The sequence below is a fragment of the Oreochromis aureus genome, linkage group 23, assembly GCF_013358895.1.
Source record: "Oreochromis aureus strain Israel breed Guangdong linkage group 23, ZZ_aureus, whole genome shotgun sequence".
Taxonomy (NCBI): Eukaryota; Metazoa; Chordata; class Actinopteri; order Cichliformes; family Cichlidae; genus Oreochromis; species Oreochromis aureus.
In genome coordinates this window covers 22,219,617-22,239,450 of record NC_052963.1, presented here as the reverse complement: position 1 = coordinate 22,239,450, position 19,834 = coordinate 22,219,617, and the positions used below count along the sequence as shown (strand labels likewise).

Below are 19,834 nucleotides of genomic sequence, written 5' to 3'. Positions count from 1 at the left end.
TTAAAACAGCGCAGACTTTTGAAGTGGCACTACCCCGCCTCTGTATCTGATGCCTCTCTTTAGCACCCTCTGATCGCTGCCTCCATCTGATCACATAAGGCGATCAGAGATGCCGCGAGAGTGCGCGGCAGTGTTTTTGCAGCGCCATCATGACTCCATTGTGTAGGAAAAAAGAAAGGGAAGGGTATCTTTATGATCGTGCAGGGCGCTAGGAAACACCGCCACGATCGTAAGCCTCGGGTTTCGCATATGAAACAGCACTAACTGCACAGTTTACTGAGGAGCGTGTGCTTTAATTGGGCGTCCTGCCGTGAAGCACGATGGCTGCTGGCAGCGTGAAGCTGCACCACTCTTGTTATGGATCGTTTGGGAGAATCACATGAAACCTTTTTAAATAATTTGCAGGGCAATCAGTAATTAGGCCTGCGCTGCATTTCACCACATATATGACCACACAAGATGCGTTTTGTTATGAGTGAAAATGATCCGCCTGTCTTACTGCTTCTTAAACTTCACATCAAGGCTCGGACGTGCTGCTTTTGGCCCACTCTGCTGAAACTCCTGCTAGAAAAACAGCAGGTTTCCCTTTAGGTGTTTGACAAAGCACAGGTCAGGGTTTATACTGCGAGAGCCTTGGCCTATTTTCAGCAAGCCCGCTCCCGTCTGTTCGCAGCCTCGTCGCTGCTGTAGGTTTTCCCTGGAATTCTTCACGCCCCGATCCCAGAGGCGTGGTGCGGTGAGGGGCAGGGCAGGGCAGGGCATGGCAGAGCTGCTCTCTGTCTCCCACTTTTCTTTTGATGCCACTCCGAAGTGCCATCTAAGTCCATCAGGGGCAGGATGCCGAGGTTTCCTGTCAGGGGCAGAAAACACAAGTCTGCGTGTAGGCTTGTAAAGGCGGCGCTGCCTGCTCTGTGGGCTGAGGGGGCGGAGGGGGGCTGGGCTCGCCATTAAAAAGGCATTTAAAGCTGTTAGGTGAGATTATGACCGCTGGAAACGGCTGTCTAAACAACATGTGAAAATAAATGATCTGGCTTTGAGAACAACTAGCTTTATTTTTCTTTGGGTTTTGTGGATGCTCTGTGATATCCGAGCCTCGCCTTGTGCATACCCACACACTGCCGTTTCCACGGGCGCTCGGGCTGATTGCGGCGTTTGATTCATTCACGGTTGAGCGAAGCATACATGCAAGTGATAAAAGGGAATTGTTTTCTTTTTATTTGCCTCAACTCCTCGGCTTAATTGTGCAACTTGCTCATTTAAAAATCTGATTTCTCCGGAGCATTTCATGTAGAAAATGAAGTTAAGATAAAGGAGGAGGACGATGGGGGAGGCGCTGCGTTTGTGAATATAAAGTGAGAGCACAGCATGGTTAAATAAGCCTCCAAGCCACGATAGGAATCAGCTATTTCTGTACATGAAAATGGATTTTGCGTGTGCTGCAATCTTCAAGAGTGTGTGACATAGTTTGTAACGCCACATCAAGTAACATTTGCGGTTCTCTGATGAGGGAATGCCCCTTTTTTAACAGGTCATTTCACCTATTTTTCACCTTCATCTATCTTGTTGCTACTTCAGCTTCAGGATTTCATTCAATAATTCATCATAGTCACTGAGGAAGCAGCCCTGGATAGCTCTACAGTATGTCTGTGTTGGGCTTTTACAATCATTTACACACTTTTATAGCTGGTGTCAAGATTCTAAGCTAATGCGTGACTGAGGGTTGGCTTTAATGTAGACTGATAGAGGAGGTGTCAGATATTCCAGGAAATATCTGACTTAAATAATCCGCCTACTCATCGAGAGGTCGGTGGGTTGATCTCTTGCTCTTTTCACCTGCATGTTGAAGTATCCTTGGGCAAGATATCGAACCCAGAGTTGCTTAGAAAAGCAGCACTCCAGACAAGGGGTGGTGAAGAGCGAGGACCCAACATTAATGGTAAATGGACTGATTTTTATACAGTGCTTTTTCATGCATTTCTTACATTACACAGGATGCATCAGAGAGCAGTTTGGGTTTAGTATCTTGCCCAAGGCATACGGGCTGGAGCAGTCAGGGCTCAAACCACCAACCTTTGGATTAATAGATGATCTGCTCTACCTCCTGAGCTACAGCCAGGCCGAAGGCAGGCAAGCTTGTTTAACAAAAGCGAGACGTCTATTTTGGCTGATAGCGGGCAGTACAAAACAGTTCAAAACACAAGAAAACATGCTGGAAACCCTGTGGCGAGGAGGTGGTGACTATAAATACTGAATTCTTTGCTGAATTAATCAGCAAAGATGACACAAGGAAGCAAAACTAAAAGCAAAGCACAATGAATTAACTCTCAAAATAAAGCAGGAAGTGGGAAAACTAAATGGGGAAAACGCAGACACATGGATGAACTTAGCAGGGAAACTTGACAAAGGTGAAAGGAACACTGAGGGAGGAATAAACTCCAAAGCACCAGGGAACTAGGAATAGCACTAATTACACTAAAGAGGAATACATGAAGGTAAATGTAAACACTAAACAAACCAGAAATCAAATAGATTTTAAAATAAACAAAACTCTGAAGTCCAAAAATGTACAAACGCTCAATAAATAGACCACAGGTTGTTCTCAAGTGTCACTACAGCTTAGAGAGTAGCTGGCGAGTGTTTACAGCAAGTTGGTATCTCTCTTGCAAACTGCTAGAAACAGCATCAATATGCTAGTGACCAAAGCGATCGCAAGGAGTTTGTTTTACCTATTAGTGACTGTTAGCAACCTCCAGCAACCATTTGCCAACCAGTTGGGGAATATAAATTTTTCCTGAGCAACCTTGTAGCTGCCAACAAATCTCTGCATCTAAAACATCCTTTGCCATTTTGTTTTCTTCAATACTTGCATTCATTGATGGTTGGTTGGAGAAACAAGCATGATGTTTTTTGATGTCAGCTGTATGGTTGGCAAAATCCTTTTAATTTAAGGTTCCTACTGTACCCGGTCTCAGAGGGTGACATCTTTGCACCGTTCTTTAGGACTAAATAGTAGATTTCACAGATGACACCGCTCTTTAGGACCCTCCCGAAACAGAACATCTTAGTATTCTAGAAAATGCTGCAACTCCTGCTGGATTGACAGTCAGCGAGCCAAAGACTAAAGTCACGTCCTTCGACTATAGAGATCATTTTAGACTTTAAACACTGATTTTATCACAATGTCTTTGGCATCACCTGGAATAAGGACTGGAAACTAATTTCAATGTGGCAGCCCAAACACATCTGCATCCAGATGAAGTTATGACTCTGACTCTCTTGATATTTTTACAAACACCCTAAATACCAGGTAATCGCTTCGCAATACCAGCTAACACACAGTGTCTATTAACAGCTGTCAGATATATAATTATGTGAACTTTTGCAGGAAACGAAGAAGATTTATTCTTTCTCAGTGTTCTGGCACACACGAGCAGGCTTTTGTTTGAAGGAGAGTTACATTTGCTCCTGTTGGCTACCCCTTTCTTACAAAAAATCATCTGTATTTGTAAACAAAGACCGGAGGCAGGGTGGGGGGATAAAACAGGAAGCCTTGGCCTGGATATCTGCTGGCTACACAGGCCCCCTGAGGCTAAGTCATCAGACTAGCTAATGATTGGCTGAACCGCAACACACACCAGAAAACCGTATCAAAGAAGTCTGAAAGCAACATAACAGCAATTACTGTCACAAACTTACTACATTAGAAAAATACTGTGTTATACTGGAAGATAGCGACACTTTGTCCCTGAAAGGCATCAACATTTAAAATATTCGCAAAGAATGAGACAAAAACTGTCCTGGACTTTTCCAAGATTACTAGATAAGTGTGTAGCATTTGGATATTATCACCAAATAGAACTTCTGTAATAACTAACATTGTTTAAATAACCATACGCGTGGCTCTTCTGCTCACCTGGATTAGATTTAGCCAAATCAAATAAGCAAATAAGCCACACTGGCAGGGCTCCGGGTCGGCAATATTAATTAATTTTGAGCACGGGGTTTAATTAGTTAGCTGTAAGTGGATCGAGGTATGATGATTATCTGACAGTGATTTATTGGTGTGTAAAAAAGAAAAAGCACCTTCAGAGTGGACATGCTCCGTAGCGTGCTGCCAGCAGATAAAGGGGCTCTCTGACGGGCTTAAAAAGGAGAGGCTCCACGTGGAGCTCGGGCGCTCGGGGACCCTCATAGAGGGTTTCTGACAGCTGTTTGGAGGATGTTTGACAGCGTGGAGGTTTGGGAACTGGGGGGGACTCAGGTGCTGTCTCTGCAGATTGGCCTTATCAGCCACGGGCAGGGGCCGGGGCCGCGATGGGGTCCCCCCGCAGGACTCAGCACATTCACCGGGTGACGAGCGCTGACAGCCAGGTCCAAATCGCATCTCCACACCATCCCTTTCTGGGTGTGTGTGTGTGTGCGTGGGTGGGGTGGGGGAGCTCCCTTGGCAATGATAAATGGGCCACTCGTATGATTTAGCATATTCCTGGGGTGTGTGTATTATTTGCCACAGTGCCCGTGGCTGTCTAAGAGAGCAGTGGTACACTCCAATAGTAGTGGCGCTCCATGATAATTGAATTGATGGAGTCTTTTGGTGTGGGGTGGGGGTGGGGGGATAAAACACTGTTTAGGCTTACTTTAGTCACAAGTAATCAGAAAACACACACTCCTGCACTTTGATGCTTTCTCTTCTGTTTCTAAACAAACAAGAGCATAATTATCATTTTTATCTTTACGACTTGTATCTGTGAGCCAGCCAGGCAGGCCAGGAGGCCCGATCCTCCTCGTGTTACACTTTCATTTGAATCCAGCCTCGCTGATGCACACAAACAGCCCGGTGGCATGTTTTATTAATGAATGGAGAACCTGCGTAGCGCTTTGTGTCCCCGATGTTTGCTTTGCCAGCGAGCCTCCGAGCCGCTCCCGGCCCCTTTGATTAGGCAAAGAGCTCCAACCGAGGCAAGGGGGGTGTCCTGTGTAATGAAGAGATTATTGGGCCTGTACCCCCTAACCCTGAATGAGTACAGTGTATATACAGTCGCAGATGGACATCCTACAATACGATGGGACACACACACACGTGCACTTAACCTGATAAGGTCGCAGCACAACACAACAAGGAGAGGCAGAGGCCTCTAATTAATTTAGAGTCCTCGGTGGATCTTAGAGGGTATCGGGGGGTGGGGGGGCTTGGAGTCTTCTAGTAATTCAGCTCGGATGAATGCCATTACCATCTAATGTTGTCCAATTACTGAAGCAGGAGGCTTCATTTTGGGCTCCAGTGCAGCTAATAAAATCTTATGTTCCAAAGCCGCTCGGTGTAACAGATTCTTCATTTATTTCTCAGGCTTCACGTGTTGATGGTGATAAATTCTGTCACATACAGATGGATATATTTCTTTATTTATCAAGCTGGAAATGAAACCAGCTCTCTCTGTGGCAGAGGTCAAATTTAATCCCCAAACCAGTCCTCCCACCCCCCGATGCCCAAATCTGGGCTTGTTTCAGATATATGTGGTATAAAAATCCAGCAGGAGCTATTTTATAGATTACTCCCCCTATTTCATTTGACATTGGCTTCTTTCTCCTTTTTTTTTTCTATCTGCTGCATTGTTTAATAGAACAGGATTCTTTAAAGTCCGGGGGCATGTTGCCCCCTGCAGGACAAAGAAGGCGGCACACCTCGCCTCATCCCATCCATACAGCAGCGACAGGCTGTCAAGAGAGCGGGGATTATCTCCTCAGCGGCCGGATTAACTAAAATAAATGTTCTCACAGAAAGTTGCCGGGCGTGTTTTCATCCTCTCGGTGTTGACTTTGAGATCTCTTCCCAGGGCTTTTTCTAAAGAAGTGTTGTCGTTATGGCTGCAGCGAAGGCTTATTAAAGAATATGCTTTCAATTAGAGCACCAAAGGAGAGGGAGAAAAAAAAAGAGGAGTTGCTGCAGACAATAAACATTTCAACCGAGGAGAAATGTATTGCCGGGGATTTCTGGCCACAGAAAGATACAGCAATGTTTGATTTAATGTCCTCAGGCCTTGTAAAATTGCCGAAATTATATATTGAACAAAAGCTACGCGGGGCTTTTACTACAATGTAGAGACTGTAAATCGCGTGTTGTTATTGAGGTTGTTGGCAAGACTCTGTCAGCAGACATGTAGCGGTCGGTGGTTTATGCCTGGAGGCCCGGGCAACAAAAAAATCAGGACTAAAGCTGCTACTGTGCTTTTTTTGTTTTGTTTTGCTGAACAAAGCCACGCACGTTGATGCAAATAAAAGGCCTTTGTGCTCATTTGCATCGAGGTGAAATTCAGCTAAACTGCTGCAACGCTGGAGGCAGAAATCGGCGCCCGTGTCTTTAAACGCTAAGTGGAAAATGTGTTTGCAGCATCCTATAAAACGACTTTATGTGTCATAAAGAAAGAAGAGCCAGAAAAGTCATTGGTTTTCTGTCCATATATATACATATATATACGTCCAGCTCCTGGCATGGGGGATGTACTACTTTACGCTCTTGTATGGGTGGATTTACAGCAGCCATTACTCCTGACAGGGAGAGCCTCCCCGCTGCACATAGTAGCTGTGAATTTACTGCCGCGGTGAAGACGGGGACTGGTTTTAGTGGTGACTCTGGTTTAATATTCCCCCTCAGCAGCTGAATCACCCAGTTAGGATCTGCTTTTGTGACAGAAGTAACAATGTAGTGACATAAGGCTGTTTATAAGGCGAGTATGGTCATACGGAGTAATGGAGCAATGCGACTCGGTGTCACATTACAGTTGTTTTGATGTTTTTCTTTCCAGTTTGGTTTTATGGTTTTTCACGAGAGACCCGGCATAAAGGCAGGCCTCACGTCGAGGAGGATGTTTTGTCCATATGCCACACAGAGTGACACGCTCACTGTCTCTGACCTATATTCTTTCACGCCACAAGATGTCCCCATAATGCTTGTCTGTGAGAAAGCACTCCAGCTTCTTTGCAGGCATGCACTGAGTAATACCGCATCATGACTGGTGCTGACGATGAGTATGAGGATGGGCAGGAAGGAAATTTAAGTAATTCCATTTGCACTGACGAGAACTGATGAAGGACTGACAGGATAATCTGGTGATTCCCAACATTTTTCATTGGATCTAAAGCTCTGATTGACTCCAAAACAACTAGAATATTTAAGCATGCGTGCAATCCTCTGTTTAGAGTTAACCAATCACATTCAGATTCATGTTAAATAGTAGCCAGTACACACCTGTAAACAACTGAATTGATTCTCATTGACCTCTTATATAAAGTTCAAATGTTTTATCCAGAGGATTATCCAGAGATTTACTTTCACAGCAAAGCACTTTTAAAACTTCAGATGTTTAAAGGAATCCGTCAGCAGAAAGGTGCAGGAGAATTTCCAAGGTAACAGATGTGTTTCCATAGATATACCGTAGAGTACAGTGAAGGCAGTTAAAAAAAGTTATTAAAACTTTTATTCACTTATGTACAGTAGTCTCTATTTAAAATACTAATGCATTCACTTCAGATGTTTTCTTCCACAGATCCAGATTTTGTGGTAATGTTTAAAGTGCTCTGGGGGAATAGTTCTCCAGGCTTCCTGAAGCTTTTTTTGCACGTCGACTCCTTTATTACTCATTTTCAGTCCAGTCCTTGTAACTGACCATTTTCAGAGGAATGTTTTGTTTGTTTGTTGAGCCACTTACACAGACCTATGAGTCATTTAAGCACAAAAAAGAAACTTAACCAGTCTTGTGACTATGCATAACAGAGAACTTTGCATATACCCAATTATAAGATGTGTCTTTAGGCCCTTTGTGCGTTTTTGTGACGGGCTGCTAGTAACAATCTGTGAAAGATGTCAAAGATACCACAGTTTGACAGACATAAAATAGTACTTTTGCACCAGCAAGGTGATTCCCAAAGAGATATTGGCTGAAAATGTAACATATCTCAGCATGGTGTGCAGGGTGTCCTTAAAAAATTTGAGGAAACCGGACAAAAGAAGCGTCAGTATCTGTTCATTTGAACAGTGTCCCATTTTCCTAGCCAAAGAAAGAAATCAGAAGTGAGTCGAGACTTGTGCACGGTACTGTATATCCACATGTACGTTTCTCACCACCTTCCTGGGTACTTGCACTCCTAGGTGGGAATAAAAGGATGATAATCATCTCTAATCAAGCCTTGTTAAGCCAAAGTTGAATCTCTTATTCACCAAACACTGCATCTTTGTTTGCAAAAGAAGAAACTTTTTCCCTCTTTTTCTTTCCAGTGAATGTCTTTGGCCTCAGACTCATTTCCAGATATTTTACAATCTTGTATTTTTAGCTGATATTCCTGGCAAGGCTTTGACAGTTGGTAGATCACCCAAATCTATGGAAATGGAAGCCAGTGGCTTTGTCATAGACTGTCAGCAGCAGCGACAGATGCTTGGCTTTATGTACAATAGAAACTGCCAGACTAAGAGAATGATCCCGGCTTATTTGCTCCGTCAGCTAAAAAAAAATCCTCCGCCTTGCTGCTAGGAATTTGCTTAAAGCTTCTCTGCAACTTTGTCAAGAAAACTCGAGGAGGGAGTGTGCCACCACAGGGACCTTAGTCTTTGAAGTTGGGTTTGAGGCAAGGATGTCTTTCTCTTTTGGGATCCAAAGACGGAGTCCTTCAGAAATGAAGAATCCAATTAAAGAATTGGAAAAGACCAGAGAAAACTGGCTAAATGCTTCATGGAGACCGTATACACCACAAGCAACATTTATAAAGCTCTGAAATCAAGAAATAGAAAGCAGAGATAAGTAGGCATAAGTGATCCCACCTTCCTCTTACCGAGGAACTCCAGCTTTTTAATTCAGGATCTATCAATAGTTGGGTCAAATGAGGTCATGTTTACTCATCATCATAACAATAATGTAAAGGAAAAAAAAGGTGAAACACGCACAAGAAGAGAGGATGGTTTGCATGGTGTGTGGAGGAGAGGAGCAGGGTAAACATGCTATTCATAGCTTCAGTGATGTCGGGGAGTATTTTCTGAATAGATCTGAAATGAAATGAAAAGCAGGAGAAAGACTGAGGCACGGGAGAGCGGGCTCAGTGATTTCAGTTGACATTTAGTGTGAACTTTCTGTCATAGAGACAGAAAGAAGCGGAGGTTCATTATGAGCGTTTCAAAGTAACAACAAACTACTGGAAGTAATGCCAATCGAGGCAGCCTAAATGTCATCATGCCCTTATTCTTTTATTTCCTCTCACACCTAAAGTCAGGGGAAAAAGTGGCGAGGCGTGGATAGTTTTTTTCAGCTAGGACAACCTGTGTTTGGTTTCAGATGTTTGGTGAGCAGATGTTTTGGTGATTATGATGCTGAGACGGCCTGTGTTTGCTCGCCCTGATCCGAGGAGGGTCGAATATTCGGGGAAGGGGGTCGTAAAAATTGTGGCATGTGACTCGAGGGTGATCTTTTTAGCCCCTTTTCAGGCCACACACTGCCTGAGAGTTGATCGTCCTTCTGCTCTTTCCCACAGCGAGAAAAGCTGATCCACGAGCTAGAGGAAGAGCGACGCCTGCGACTGGAGAGCGAGAAGCGTCTCCGGGAAGTGACGGAGGAGTCCGAGCTGGGTCGGGCGCAGGTGGTTTCACTGCAGCAGCAATTCTCCAGGTAAAAGAACCCAGGAGCACAGAGCGGTCTTTAAATCCCATTTTTCAGCCTTCACTCATTACATTTGAACAAAAGGAATAAATAAAAACAAATAGAGGACGAATTACTAAGTTGCTATGATACTGATCCTGATTTATTCAGCATCAGCAAATATTGTATTCAGCCCTCTGTAACCCTGTGTGGGAGGTGATGAAAAATATGAACGTCTATAAAATGATTGTGTTTCACTTGAGTGATTTGATCTCTTTTCTATGCAGTGCTGTGAAAAAGTATTTGCCCCCCACCTGATTTCTTTGTTGTTTGTCTTAGTTGTTTTACCCTAAGTACAAAATTCAGTTTTTCTTTGATGATTAACCACATTTGTTAGAAAGCTGAGTTCAGTTTCACAAGCCACACTCAGGCCTGGTTACTGGCAGCCCTGCTGAATCCAGAAATCACTTAAATAGAACCTGTCTGAGAAAGTGAAGCAGGTTAAAAGACCTCAAACAGCAACACATCAGGCCATGAGCTAAAGAGCTGAGAAACAAAGTAACTGACATGTGTCAGTGGAAAGGGTTAGGAAGCCATTTCTAAGGTTTTGTAACTCCAGTGAACCACAGTGAGAGCCATTATAGACACATGGAGAAAACTTGGATCAGTGGTGAACCTTCCCAGGAGTGACCAGCCTACCAAAATTACTGCAAGAGCGCATCGATGCCTCATCCAGGAGGTCAGAAAAGAACCAGAACAACATTAAAGAACCACAGGCCTCACTTTGAACTTTGACCTCGGTTAAGGTCAAAGTTCATGATTCCACAATAAGACAGAGACTGGGCAAAAATAGCGTCCATGGGAGAGTTCAAGGAGAAAACCACTGCTGACCAAAAAGATCACAAAGGTTCGTCTCATATTTACCAAAAACATCTTGATGATCCCCAAGAAAATATTCTGTGGACTGACGAGACAAAAGCTGAACTTTCTGGAAGGTTTGAGTCCCGTTACATCTGACATAAAACTAACAGCATTTCATAAGAGTGGACCAAAATTCCTCCACAGTGATGTGAAAGACTCACCTCCACTTATCACAGAAGCTTGATTGCAGTTCTTGCTGCAAAGGGCAGAACAACTAGCTATTGAGGTTATGGGCATTAACAAGTAGGTTTGGATAACTTTTTTCCCTTATCCATGCCTTTGTTTAATATTCAAATTTGCTTTGTTATCTGAAACAGGAAAGTGTGACAAATGTGCAAAAAACCCCTCAGAAATCAGGAAGGAGGCAAATACTTTTTCACGGCAGTGTATCTGTAACATTTTAAAGAAGAAAAATTGTACCTCTTAACCCCATTTAAGGGCAACCACCCACACATAAATCCTTGAACTACTTTTCCATTTATTTTCTGTTCTTACTTGAGACTTTATGGATGTATCGGACACCACGCTAGACGAATAATCCTTGAGTAAATAAAGGTTTTAAAGAGATGACCTCACTCGCTTTCTCTTCACTAAACTGCAGGTCATCACAAGCCATCTGCAAGAAATTGTAATCAGTGAAGAAATGCGCTTAATCATTGAGAGGTTTGACTTATTTCGAGTCCCTTGCAGTACTTGTTGTCCTACTTTCATTTGAAAAGGCCAAAGCATCTGCGCGTCATCGAGTAATTATTGTCTCTTTGCTGTAAAAGTTATGACAGGAATTTCAGTAGGTTTTACTCAAAGTCTGTATGTAGCTCGGAGTCAGAGTCTGGACTCAGAGACCCCTGGATTTTTTTGTCCTCTCTGGTTTGAACTCTGTTGCCCTAGAAAAGGGCACCTGTGTCCACTTTTTTTTTCTTTTTTAAACTTTTCATTCACAAAGGAAAAATGAGCCATGCTAGACTTTTCTGTCTTCTAAAATATGTCTTTACCAGAGGCTTAATAAAACTGGACCTTTGGACCCAATGCAAAAAAAAGATACATTTGCAAGTGCAAGAGTGAAGAATCTCAACTCCCATATTCTTTATAAAAGTGCATTTAAAAGTATGTGAAGCTACGTCCACACAGAAAGCATTCACAGTGACATTCAGCAAGTATCTTAGACAGCTGTACTGTCTAAGATACTTAAACTCATCCACCCTCATCCACAACAACTCGTTCCAGACTTAAAGTGGGCACTCCACCCTTTTCTAGCTGAGAATCATGGTCATAGGGTTAAAAAGATATTGCAGACAATATTGAGTATAGTTGTATGGAACAATACAGCCAGTTTCTGATTTCTATTCTGTGATCAATGCTATCACCCAGCAGACAACCAACAAACACGATTGGTTCAGACATGCAATGAAAAGGGTGAGCTGGGATTGAGGTGGGTTGCAAAGCAGCTTGCAGAGGAAGCAAAAAGTGGAACCAGGTTAGGCCAAATTTGGCATGGCGAAGACTCCAATCTGTCCCAATGCGGCTTTTGAATTAGTAGAGCTTTTCTACTCTATTTGATCACTCAAAGCGCTTCCTTACTACAAACGTCATTCAAACAAGTACCCTTTTCTATACCTGTGCACTTTTAACCCAACAGTATCTTGTCGAAGGATAAGATACTGGACTAGAGGAGCCTGGGTACTGAGTTTAACCCTTTGCTCCAATTTCTTAAAACTTCACCGTAAGCTGCAGTAATGGGGTGATCCAAGTGATCAGAGTAAATCTAATAAAACAAACTTGGACATTTTGTATCAAACTGTTTCTCTTTAAGGAGAGATCAGTGGCATTTACAGCAGCGTGGAGCTTTTTTTTTCCTGAAGCGTCCAGAAACCAGTAACCATCCCTTTTAGTGAAAGCAATAGATTTTTGCCAGCAATTTTCTGCAATCAGCACAATCTTTCAGTAACCTTCAAAATCGATACCTTGTTCCTACTTTTTCTATTTCTCACATTTTTTTCTTTGCTTTTCCATTTCATCAGAGCACTTCAGTGCCATTTCTCTGAGACACTTGACCTTGTCTTCGTCAGAAAAAGATCGTCCGATACATTACTTTTGCTTTGCAGAAAGGGAACCCATAAGGCGTGAAGCCCTTAAACAATGCTCTCGTCATAACTTCAGTAACCTCTATTTCATGAACTCGTCCTCCTCTTTGCAGCTGCTGAAGTGTGACAGAGAGGGACAGCAAATCAAGAGCCGGGGCCCGAGTTGATGCCATAATTAGGCGATAGGCATTCAGTATGCAAAAGGACGGGGCTGGGGAAAAAAAAAGAGTCTGGGGGATTTTACATTGACTGCTTATCTTCTCATTAAGTTGGTTGGAGAAAATCCGGTACGTTTTAATGGTCCCAGTGTTATAGTGCAGATGAGGGCAGAGTCGCCGCCAGGGGAGGAATAAAATATTTAAGAGCCATTCCAAAGATTTATCACATATTTAAAATGTTCCATTGATGCCTCTGAATTAAGTTCAGCGGTGTTTCTCACTCATGTCGGCCTTCCTCGCATTCCTGACGCACATTTATACAGTTTATACTAAGGAGATAGCTGAGGGGAGTTCATTTTCCTTTATCCTTCCTAAACCTGAAGCAGTTTTCTATTTCCGGCATTTCCCCTGTCCACATCTTCCATCGGGGTCACCTTCTGACCTTTAAGTAGACTTATTGGGTTTTTGCACAGGTTCCCCGGCATAATAAAAAGTGCAGATACAGTGCACTCGCTGCTCAAGGCTAAAAGTGAATTAGTGAGATAGGGGCTCGCAATACAAGAGTCAATGTGCTGAAGCCAGAGTGAGAGGAAGTACAGCAATTCTATTAGGGGGGAAATATATGAAGCTTATCCCTGATTGGGTCCTGCACAGGTCCCCGCAGAGCCAGATGAATTTGTCTGCATGGCAGGGGTTGTCCAGATAGATGGCTCTCATTGGGCGTCCGACGGCTACCGTTCCTGCTGCCAAGCGACGCCGTGGCAGTAAAGACAAAGATTCCATTATGTCCTTAAAAAGCGCTCATCGAAGCGGGGATGTTCGGCCCTACCTCGCTCAGCTGTTGCCATTCCAGCGGTGTGGCGCGCTGACATCATGCTCGATTGCCGCAATTTCCCCACGTCGTCAATGCTTCCTACCAACTCCCAAAGGGAATGCGGGGTTCGGGCTGCAAGTTAGAAAGATATCTCCCCGCTCCCCTACCGCCTCTGCTCAAACAAGCTAACAGGATTTCACTCTCAGAGCCTTAATCTTTGTTTAAAGCGATGCCCGAGCGCTTATCTGAATGTGAACGAGTCCTCTAACAAGCATGTGGAGTGTGTTTACTGGTACCTGGCCCCTCCGCCGCATTAGCATGCTTACATGGCAGCCAATAATCTGCGGTGGCAGATGGGACAACAGTGTGGTCACTTTAATTAGCCAGTAAAAAAAAAAAAGCCTTCCTGTAAACCTTTGCCCTACTTGCATCTGCTGTTTCAGTTATTGGCTTACGGATGCTTGCCTTCAACCGGCAGACGACACTTATTTACCTCTCTGCTGGCTCTCCTGATTGATTCGGGCTCGTTATTTATTGTGCATTTGTTGTGGGTGGGGGGTAGGTAGAAACCTTAGTTCATCAATGTGTCTTTTTGAGATAATACCCACAAATCATGTTAAGTGGATGTCCAGTCTTTTAAATAGACCGCAATCTGCTTGACCTCAGGCAACAATTGATTTGCGTGTCGCTAATTAATTGAGGTGGCACTTTTGGAATCACAGAGATGAGGATGGAAATACGGCGGACCAGTCGGAGCGATAAAAGCCAGCCGAGTGCTTTAGCTGGGATATCAGACTCTATGCAAATAAGTGATTTCTGCTCCAAATTCTTTGCTTTTTGAGCTCTCTGCTTTGTTGTGTGATGATGTGAAGCAGGAAGGTAATGAGCTGCTTGTTACAGCTGCTCTTTACGGTATCAGATACGTGAACAAACAGCAACACCAAACAGAAAAGATCAGTCGGTCACCCCTGCAGCCAGACAAACTCCAGGGAATCTCGGCTTCTTACAGCCTTTGTTTTGTCTGCTTTGCTTTTTTTTTCTTTCCTTTGTAATACTTGGGCTATTTTTTTTTCTTTTTTTGGCAGGAGTAACAATTTAAGGCAGGAATTGGCAAAACTGAAACAACTGGCTTTTTCTCTTCAGCTCTTACCCTCAAAAAAAAAAAAACCAAGAAAGAAAAGAAATAGCTCAATTTGCTCCTGAGATCAGAAAGCATTGAAAGAATTCTTCAACTGACTGGCCACTTAGCTCTAGACATAGGTCTATATCCTCTCCTCTGCATGCACACGCACCCTCCCCCAACCAGTTGGGCTCTTAGCCTGGTGTGGGTCACATGCCCAACCTCCCCTGACCGACCCCCTCTCCAAGGCTTCCCCCCACTACAAGCAAGGCCTCTGCAGTCATTAAACTCCAGCGGATTAGCGGGAGACTTCAGCAGCGTCCTCGGCCCACCCTGGACGTCCCCACAACTCCACACGGACACTTTAAGAGCCGGGACGGGCCCAGCAGGGGAAAGAGAGAGAAAAGATGGGGGACACAACTTAAAAATCTTCTCGTCCTTCCCTAAATGAGAGCATAAATTAATCTCAGGGACAGAAACACGATCCAATCGAGCGCATTTGGATGTCTGCTCTCCGAGGCCTTGACTACATCTCGGCTCCAAGCTCAGACAGGATGACCGCCGGGGAGACACGGGGGCCACCGGGGACCCTGCATTAAAAATATGGCTTGAGGATGAAGAAGGCAATTTTTGCAGGTAATGAGCACAAGTGCAAATTTTATGTTACCCAGGAACTTTTTGCAGTGATTTGTTTTGTTTCCTTCCTCACACTCTAAAAACTTCATTGGACTCATCCCTCTGCCTATTCTTGGAGGTCAAACACTCCCAGAAAGGAGTGAAAATGTGAAGTCCTTGTTTTCCAAGAGATTCCTCTCTACTTTATTTTGTCTTTAAATCAGACTCTCTGTCGCCCAGAAGACGGCCTTGCTCATTGACAAAACTGGGGCGTTTACAGCCGACTCGCTCCACTTGACTTTGACTCATTACCGTCTTTGAAGGGCCCTCTTTACGCAGGATATGGGAGACTTATGGCCAGACTAACAACAGCAGCAGATGACGACGGGTGCCTGCAGATTTACAGCCCGGCGGCGTGCTCTTTTCAGCATGGTGTGTGAGAACATGTATGCACGCTTGCATACGCAGCGTATTTAGGAGGCCAGTGATGTAAACATGCAGGAATGGCAGCGCCTTTCAAGTCTGGACGCGTTGTTTGGACAGTCACGCTCAGGTTGAGATCCCTCCGCGGTCTGCAGCATTCATGTTCTGCTCCCATTACCACCACCGCCGCCACAGCTGGACTGCCAAAGCCTGATAGGCTCAGACAGGGGGAGCTGAGTGATTGCGCTGTGTTTGCAGATCAATGACCTCTCTTCTAATCATCCAAGCATCCAGCCACGCCGGGTCCGAGTGTTTTAATTTGGCGCATTCGAAACAGATCTTCCCCCCTCCTCCCACTCCCACTCCCTCTGCAGGGTTTAGCCAGATGAATCAGGCCCTGTGTTCAAGGCGACACATCTGGGGTCATTAACAGGATGGAGGAGGGGTCAGTCTTTTTTGAAGTTACTTCCTTACTGCTGCCCAATGGGGGAATGGGGCTGTTAAATAGATAATAGGTGTCTGGACTATTTTGGGAGCACCTCATATTTAAAAGGATTTATTGGTCCGTTTCAGCCCCCTCCCTCCTCTCTTTAACTTCCAAATCTGACCAGGGAATTATGTCTGATTGAACTTAATTTGGGTTATTCTACTCTATCACTTGCACTAAATTACTAGCCCATAAGAGGGCTTTGGTATCAATCTTCCCATTTTTCTTTGAAGATAAGACACAGTCCCCTCACTTACAGCTCTCCACTGGGTTTCTGTAGCAAAAAGTGACCCGTTATCTGCTTGTAATTGTGTCAGACAGCCACAAATACTTGCACACGCCCTCTCCATCGCACCACAGCAACTTCCGCCTTGGATTAAACATGCTGGTTATGATGTTAATAGGTCAGATTTCAAGCGTGTGTGGAAGTAGGGCATCCATCTACAGCAGCAGCAGCTCGCCGGCTTTCTCTGGTGTGTGAAGCTGGTGACTGTAGCCTAAAGCCAAAGAGCATGCAATTCAAACTGATCTCATGGTTGCACTATAGATTTGGCTGTCTGGCAGCTGCTCTGATTGACACATATGTGTTACACAAGCAGCTCACCTACTTCCTAAAGGGTCGATTCGTCCGCCTCTGCCCCTGTAGTTCAGCTGAGGTGAGTTTAAAAAATTTAAACACTGAATTTCTTCCTCTGAAGTAAATCAAAGAAGGGTCACCTCGGTGTAATAATCTGCCTGTTTGCCATTCATTGCTGCAGAATGCTAAGCAGGAAATCTTTATGGTAATCTTTACTTACAGGATACAGAGTTGAGGTTTGATTTTATTCACAAATGATTTTTCAGTTTTATTCCAGTATTTAAATTTGGCTGTTACTTATTTATTTGTTTGTTTTTGCCTGAATTTTTGCAAGAAAGGCTGATCAGTCAACCAGTTACTTTCTATAAAAACTTAGGTCTCATTTTGTCTCCAAACTTTCAGAAAATAGCCAGTGTTCAGGCTTACATTTTGAAATGCGCATTCGACTTGATATAAAGGAAGGCTGGTCATATTTTACTCAGTGTTAAACGGAGAACCTGGGGTTCACATGGGTTGCAAAGTGGCTTGCAGCCCCATTGTCAAAGGGGAATAAAATTAAAGATTAAGTAGTATGGCCCAATACTTTTGTCGATGCAGTGTATATCGGACGCTTGATATACGGTAGAAACCATGCATCAGTGATAACAGACATGCCATTGGCTAAGTCAGACTTGAATTTGCATTAAATGGAGAAAATTGGGTTCACATGTGTTGTATAGCGGCTTGAAGATGCAAGTTACAAAGCTAAATAGTAGTTTAGAAGTCTATGAGGAGGACGTCTATACTTCTCGCTAGATTTATGTTCCCAGTAAACATTTTCCTAATAGGATTATAGTTTAAATTGCTTGTTTGAAGTTAAGTTTAATACACCATAACGTTCTTATTGTGAGTAATTATCCCATTTAGGGTAAAATAGACGACAAATAAGAGAATGATTTAAAGAGTGGCAGCCAAAAGCTTAGCTCAGAGCTTTTAAATCCAGTGGGTTCATACATCTTTTTGTCTGATCATTAGTAAAAGAAGCCTGAAATATATTTAACTTATCCAGACTAAGAGAAACACATAAATATCCACACTTCTTTTGGGAAATCGGTACAACTGATTTGGTTTCTTTGCTTTTCCTTCAAAATGGCTTGACTGGGTTTGATTAAGCAATGGTCTTCCACCCCTTCTCTCCATCTTGACCCCTCCAAATTCCCAAAAGTCCACGGTAGGAAGAGGCTGTAGGCTCTGGGTGTAAGTAATGCGCTACACGCTGTCATCACGACTAAGGTCTCCCGCTGGGATGTCTTGCTCAGTCTGTAGCTCTCTCTCACATGTGGGATGCACATGCCTGCAGCCCATAAGGGAGATGCTTAGAGAGGCTCCAGCGAGATGCTCTCGAGGGCCGATGGCTTCTTTGCTGCTAAATGCTTCCTTTGGCCAGGGGTGAACATGTGGGGCAGACCTCGTGAATTTGCACTCTAAATCCTCCCAAATGTAGTGGAAGTGCTGGGGGTTGAGGGGGATGAAGGAGGAATCTAAATCTGGTCGCCTCCATATGTCCTTTTTAATTTACACTCTTGCAGGCTAGTCCTCGATTGCACCCGGTCTGTGTAGTCTGTGCGGCGCTTCTGCTAAAAACCCTTTTGTGGTTATTTTAGAAGTCTTGGATGGCTGAACTGTTGTGGTTTTTGCACATTTTTACTATTTGCCGTTGTCGTCACAGCAGTCGGCCAGCAAAGATGTATGAAATATGATTTACGGGGCACACTAAACCCTCCGGCCGCTTGATCTCTTTTCCCCCTTGCGTCTCTTGCATGTGTGTCTTGTTGGTGAGGTTAAAGTTCTCTGGCGAGAGGCAGCGGTCACAAGGGCAAGGACCTTTGAAATGCTACTCCACTGTAACATGCATGACTGATGTGCATGACTTTTACAACTCTGACCTGTCCTCAAAGCCAAACTCTTCACCACCAGTTTTATTTGCCTCTCTGCTTCATTTAGGTCACGTACTAGAAAGGGTCTCCTTGCGAGTTTTCTGCAAAAACAGCTCTAAGAGGATAAGAGTGGCTTAGCATTGTGTTAAGCTAGGCAATCACCCGGTGGGTGTGTGTTGCTGGAAAGGAGTCTGAGAAGAAGAATAGACTATTTCGGGGCCGAAAAACAGACAGTTTCGCAGCGCCTTGTTAAGGTCAGATAAGGCGATTGAAGCTGTCGATGAATCAGTCACACGAGGGCCCCTCATGGCCTCGATTCAGCCGCACAACCAGGTGATTGTTCTCGGTATCGTTTCACCAGCTTTGGGATATTCCAATTGTGCTCCGGTCAAATCAGATTAGAGGGTTTCAGTCAACCGAAGCCTGACAGCGGCGCTGATAAAGTGAGAGCGCGACCACAGTCGGAGAGAGCAAGAGGAGCGTCCTCTTGTTCAGGTGAAGAGTTTCTGAGGATTCAGATATTTCATCCTCACATTATGGCCTTCATTCTTAAACACATGCCTGTGGGATTTTCTGTGATAAAGAGGAAAAACAAAGTAAAAGACCTTGCTTTTATTTCTAATTCGGGATAAAGACAAAGTGCCTGCCGAGGAACGCTGGCAGCATGAATATCCCCACAATAGGAGTGTGTGTGTGTGTGTGAGTGTGTGTGTCTCCTGCTTCATCTGAGCTGTGAATCTTGCAAACATGCATGTGGCAGGAGAGCACTGACTAAAATTAACCAAAAATGTGATGGTAGAAAGCGACTCGCTGGAAGTCCTGTGGAGATCTCTGATCGTGCGGTGAGCGTCCTGGCACACTGCCTCCCTCTCAGCTTTTCTTGCATGGAAAGTGTCGATTTTATGAAAGCCAAAGCCTCTTAATCACTAATAAAGACCCACACAGCTACACGTGTGTGTACACAAACACACACACAGGCTGACAAAACGGGGATCCCTGTCCTTAGTTGTGCAAGTCCATCGCTGCCCCCCCCCGCCACCGCCTTCCCCGTGCGATCTGAGACTGCTGGCCTGCTTGCCGCCCAGCAGGTGCCCTTCTCTTG

At 44.3% G+C, this 19,834-nt stretch overlaps 1 protein-coding gene across 8 annotated transcripts in view; it reads left to right on the top strand.

Moving 5' to 3' along the window:
* The window catches only part of LOC116332073 (nck-associated protein 5), a 178,036-nt gene that overhangs the window by 95,067 nt on the left and 63,135 nt on the right, over window positions 1-19,834 (top strand). For all 8 annotated transcript variants that reach the window (XM_039606869.1, XM_039606868.1, XM_039606871.1 and 5 more), the window contains one exon: window positions 9,517-9,650. In XM_039606869.1, the coding sequence (XP_039462803.1) occupies window positions 9,517-9,650 (134 nt within the window). The remainder of the gene's footprint in view (window positions 1-9,516; window positions 9,651-19,834) is intronic.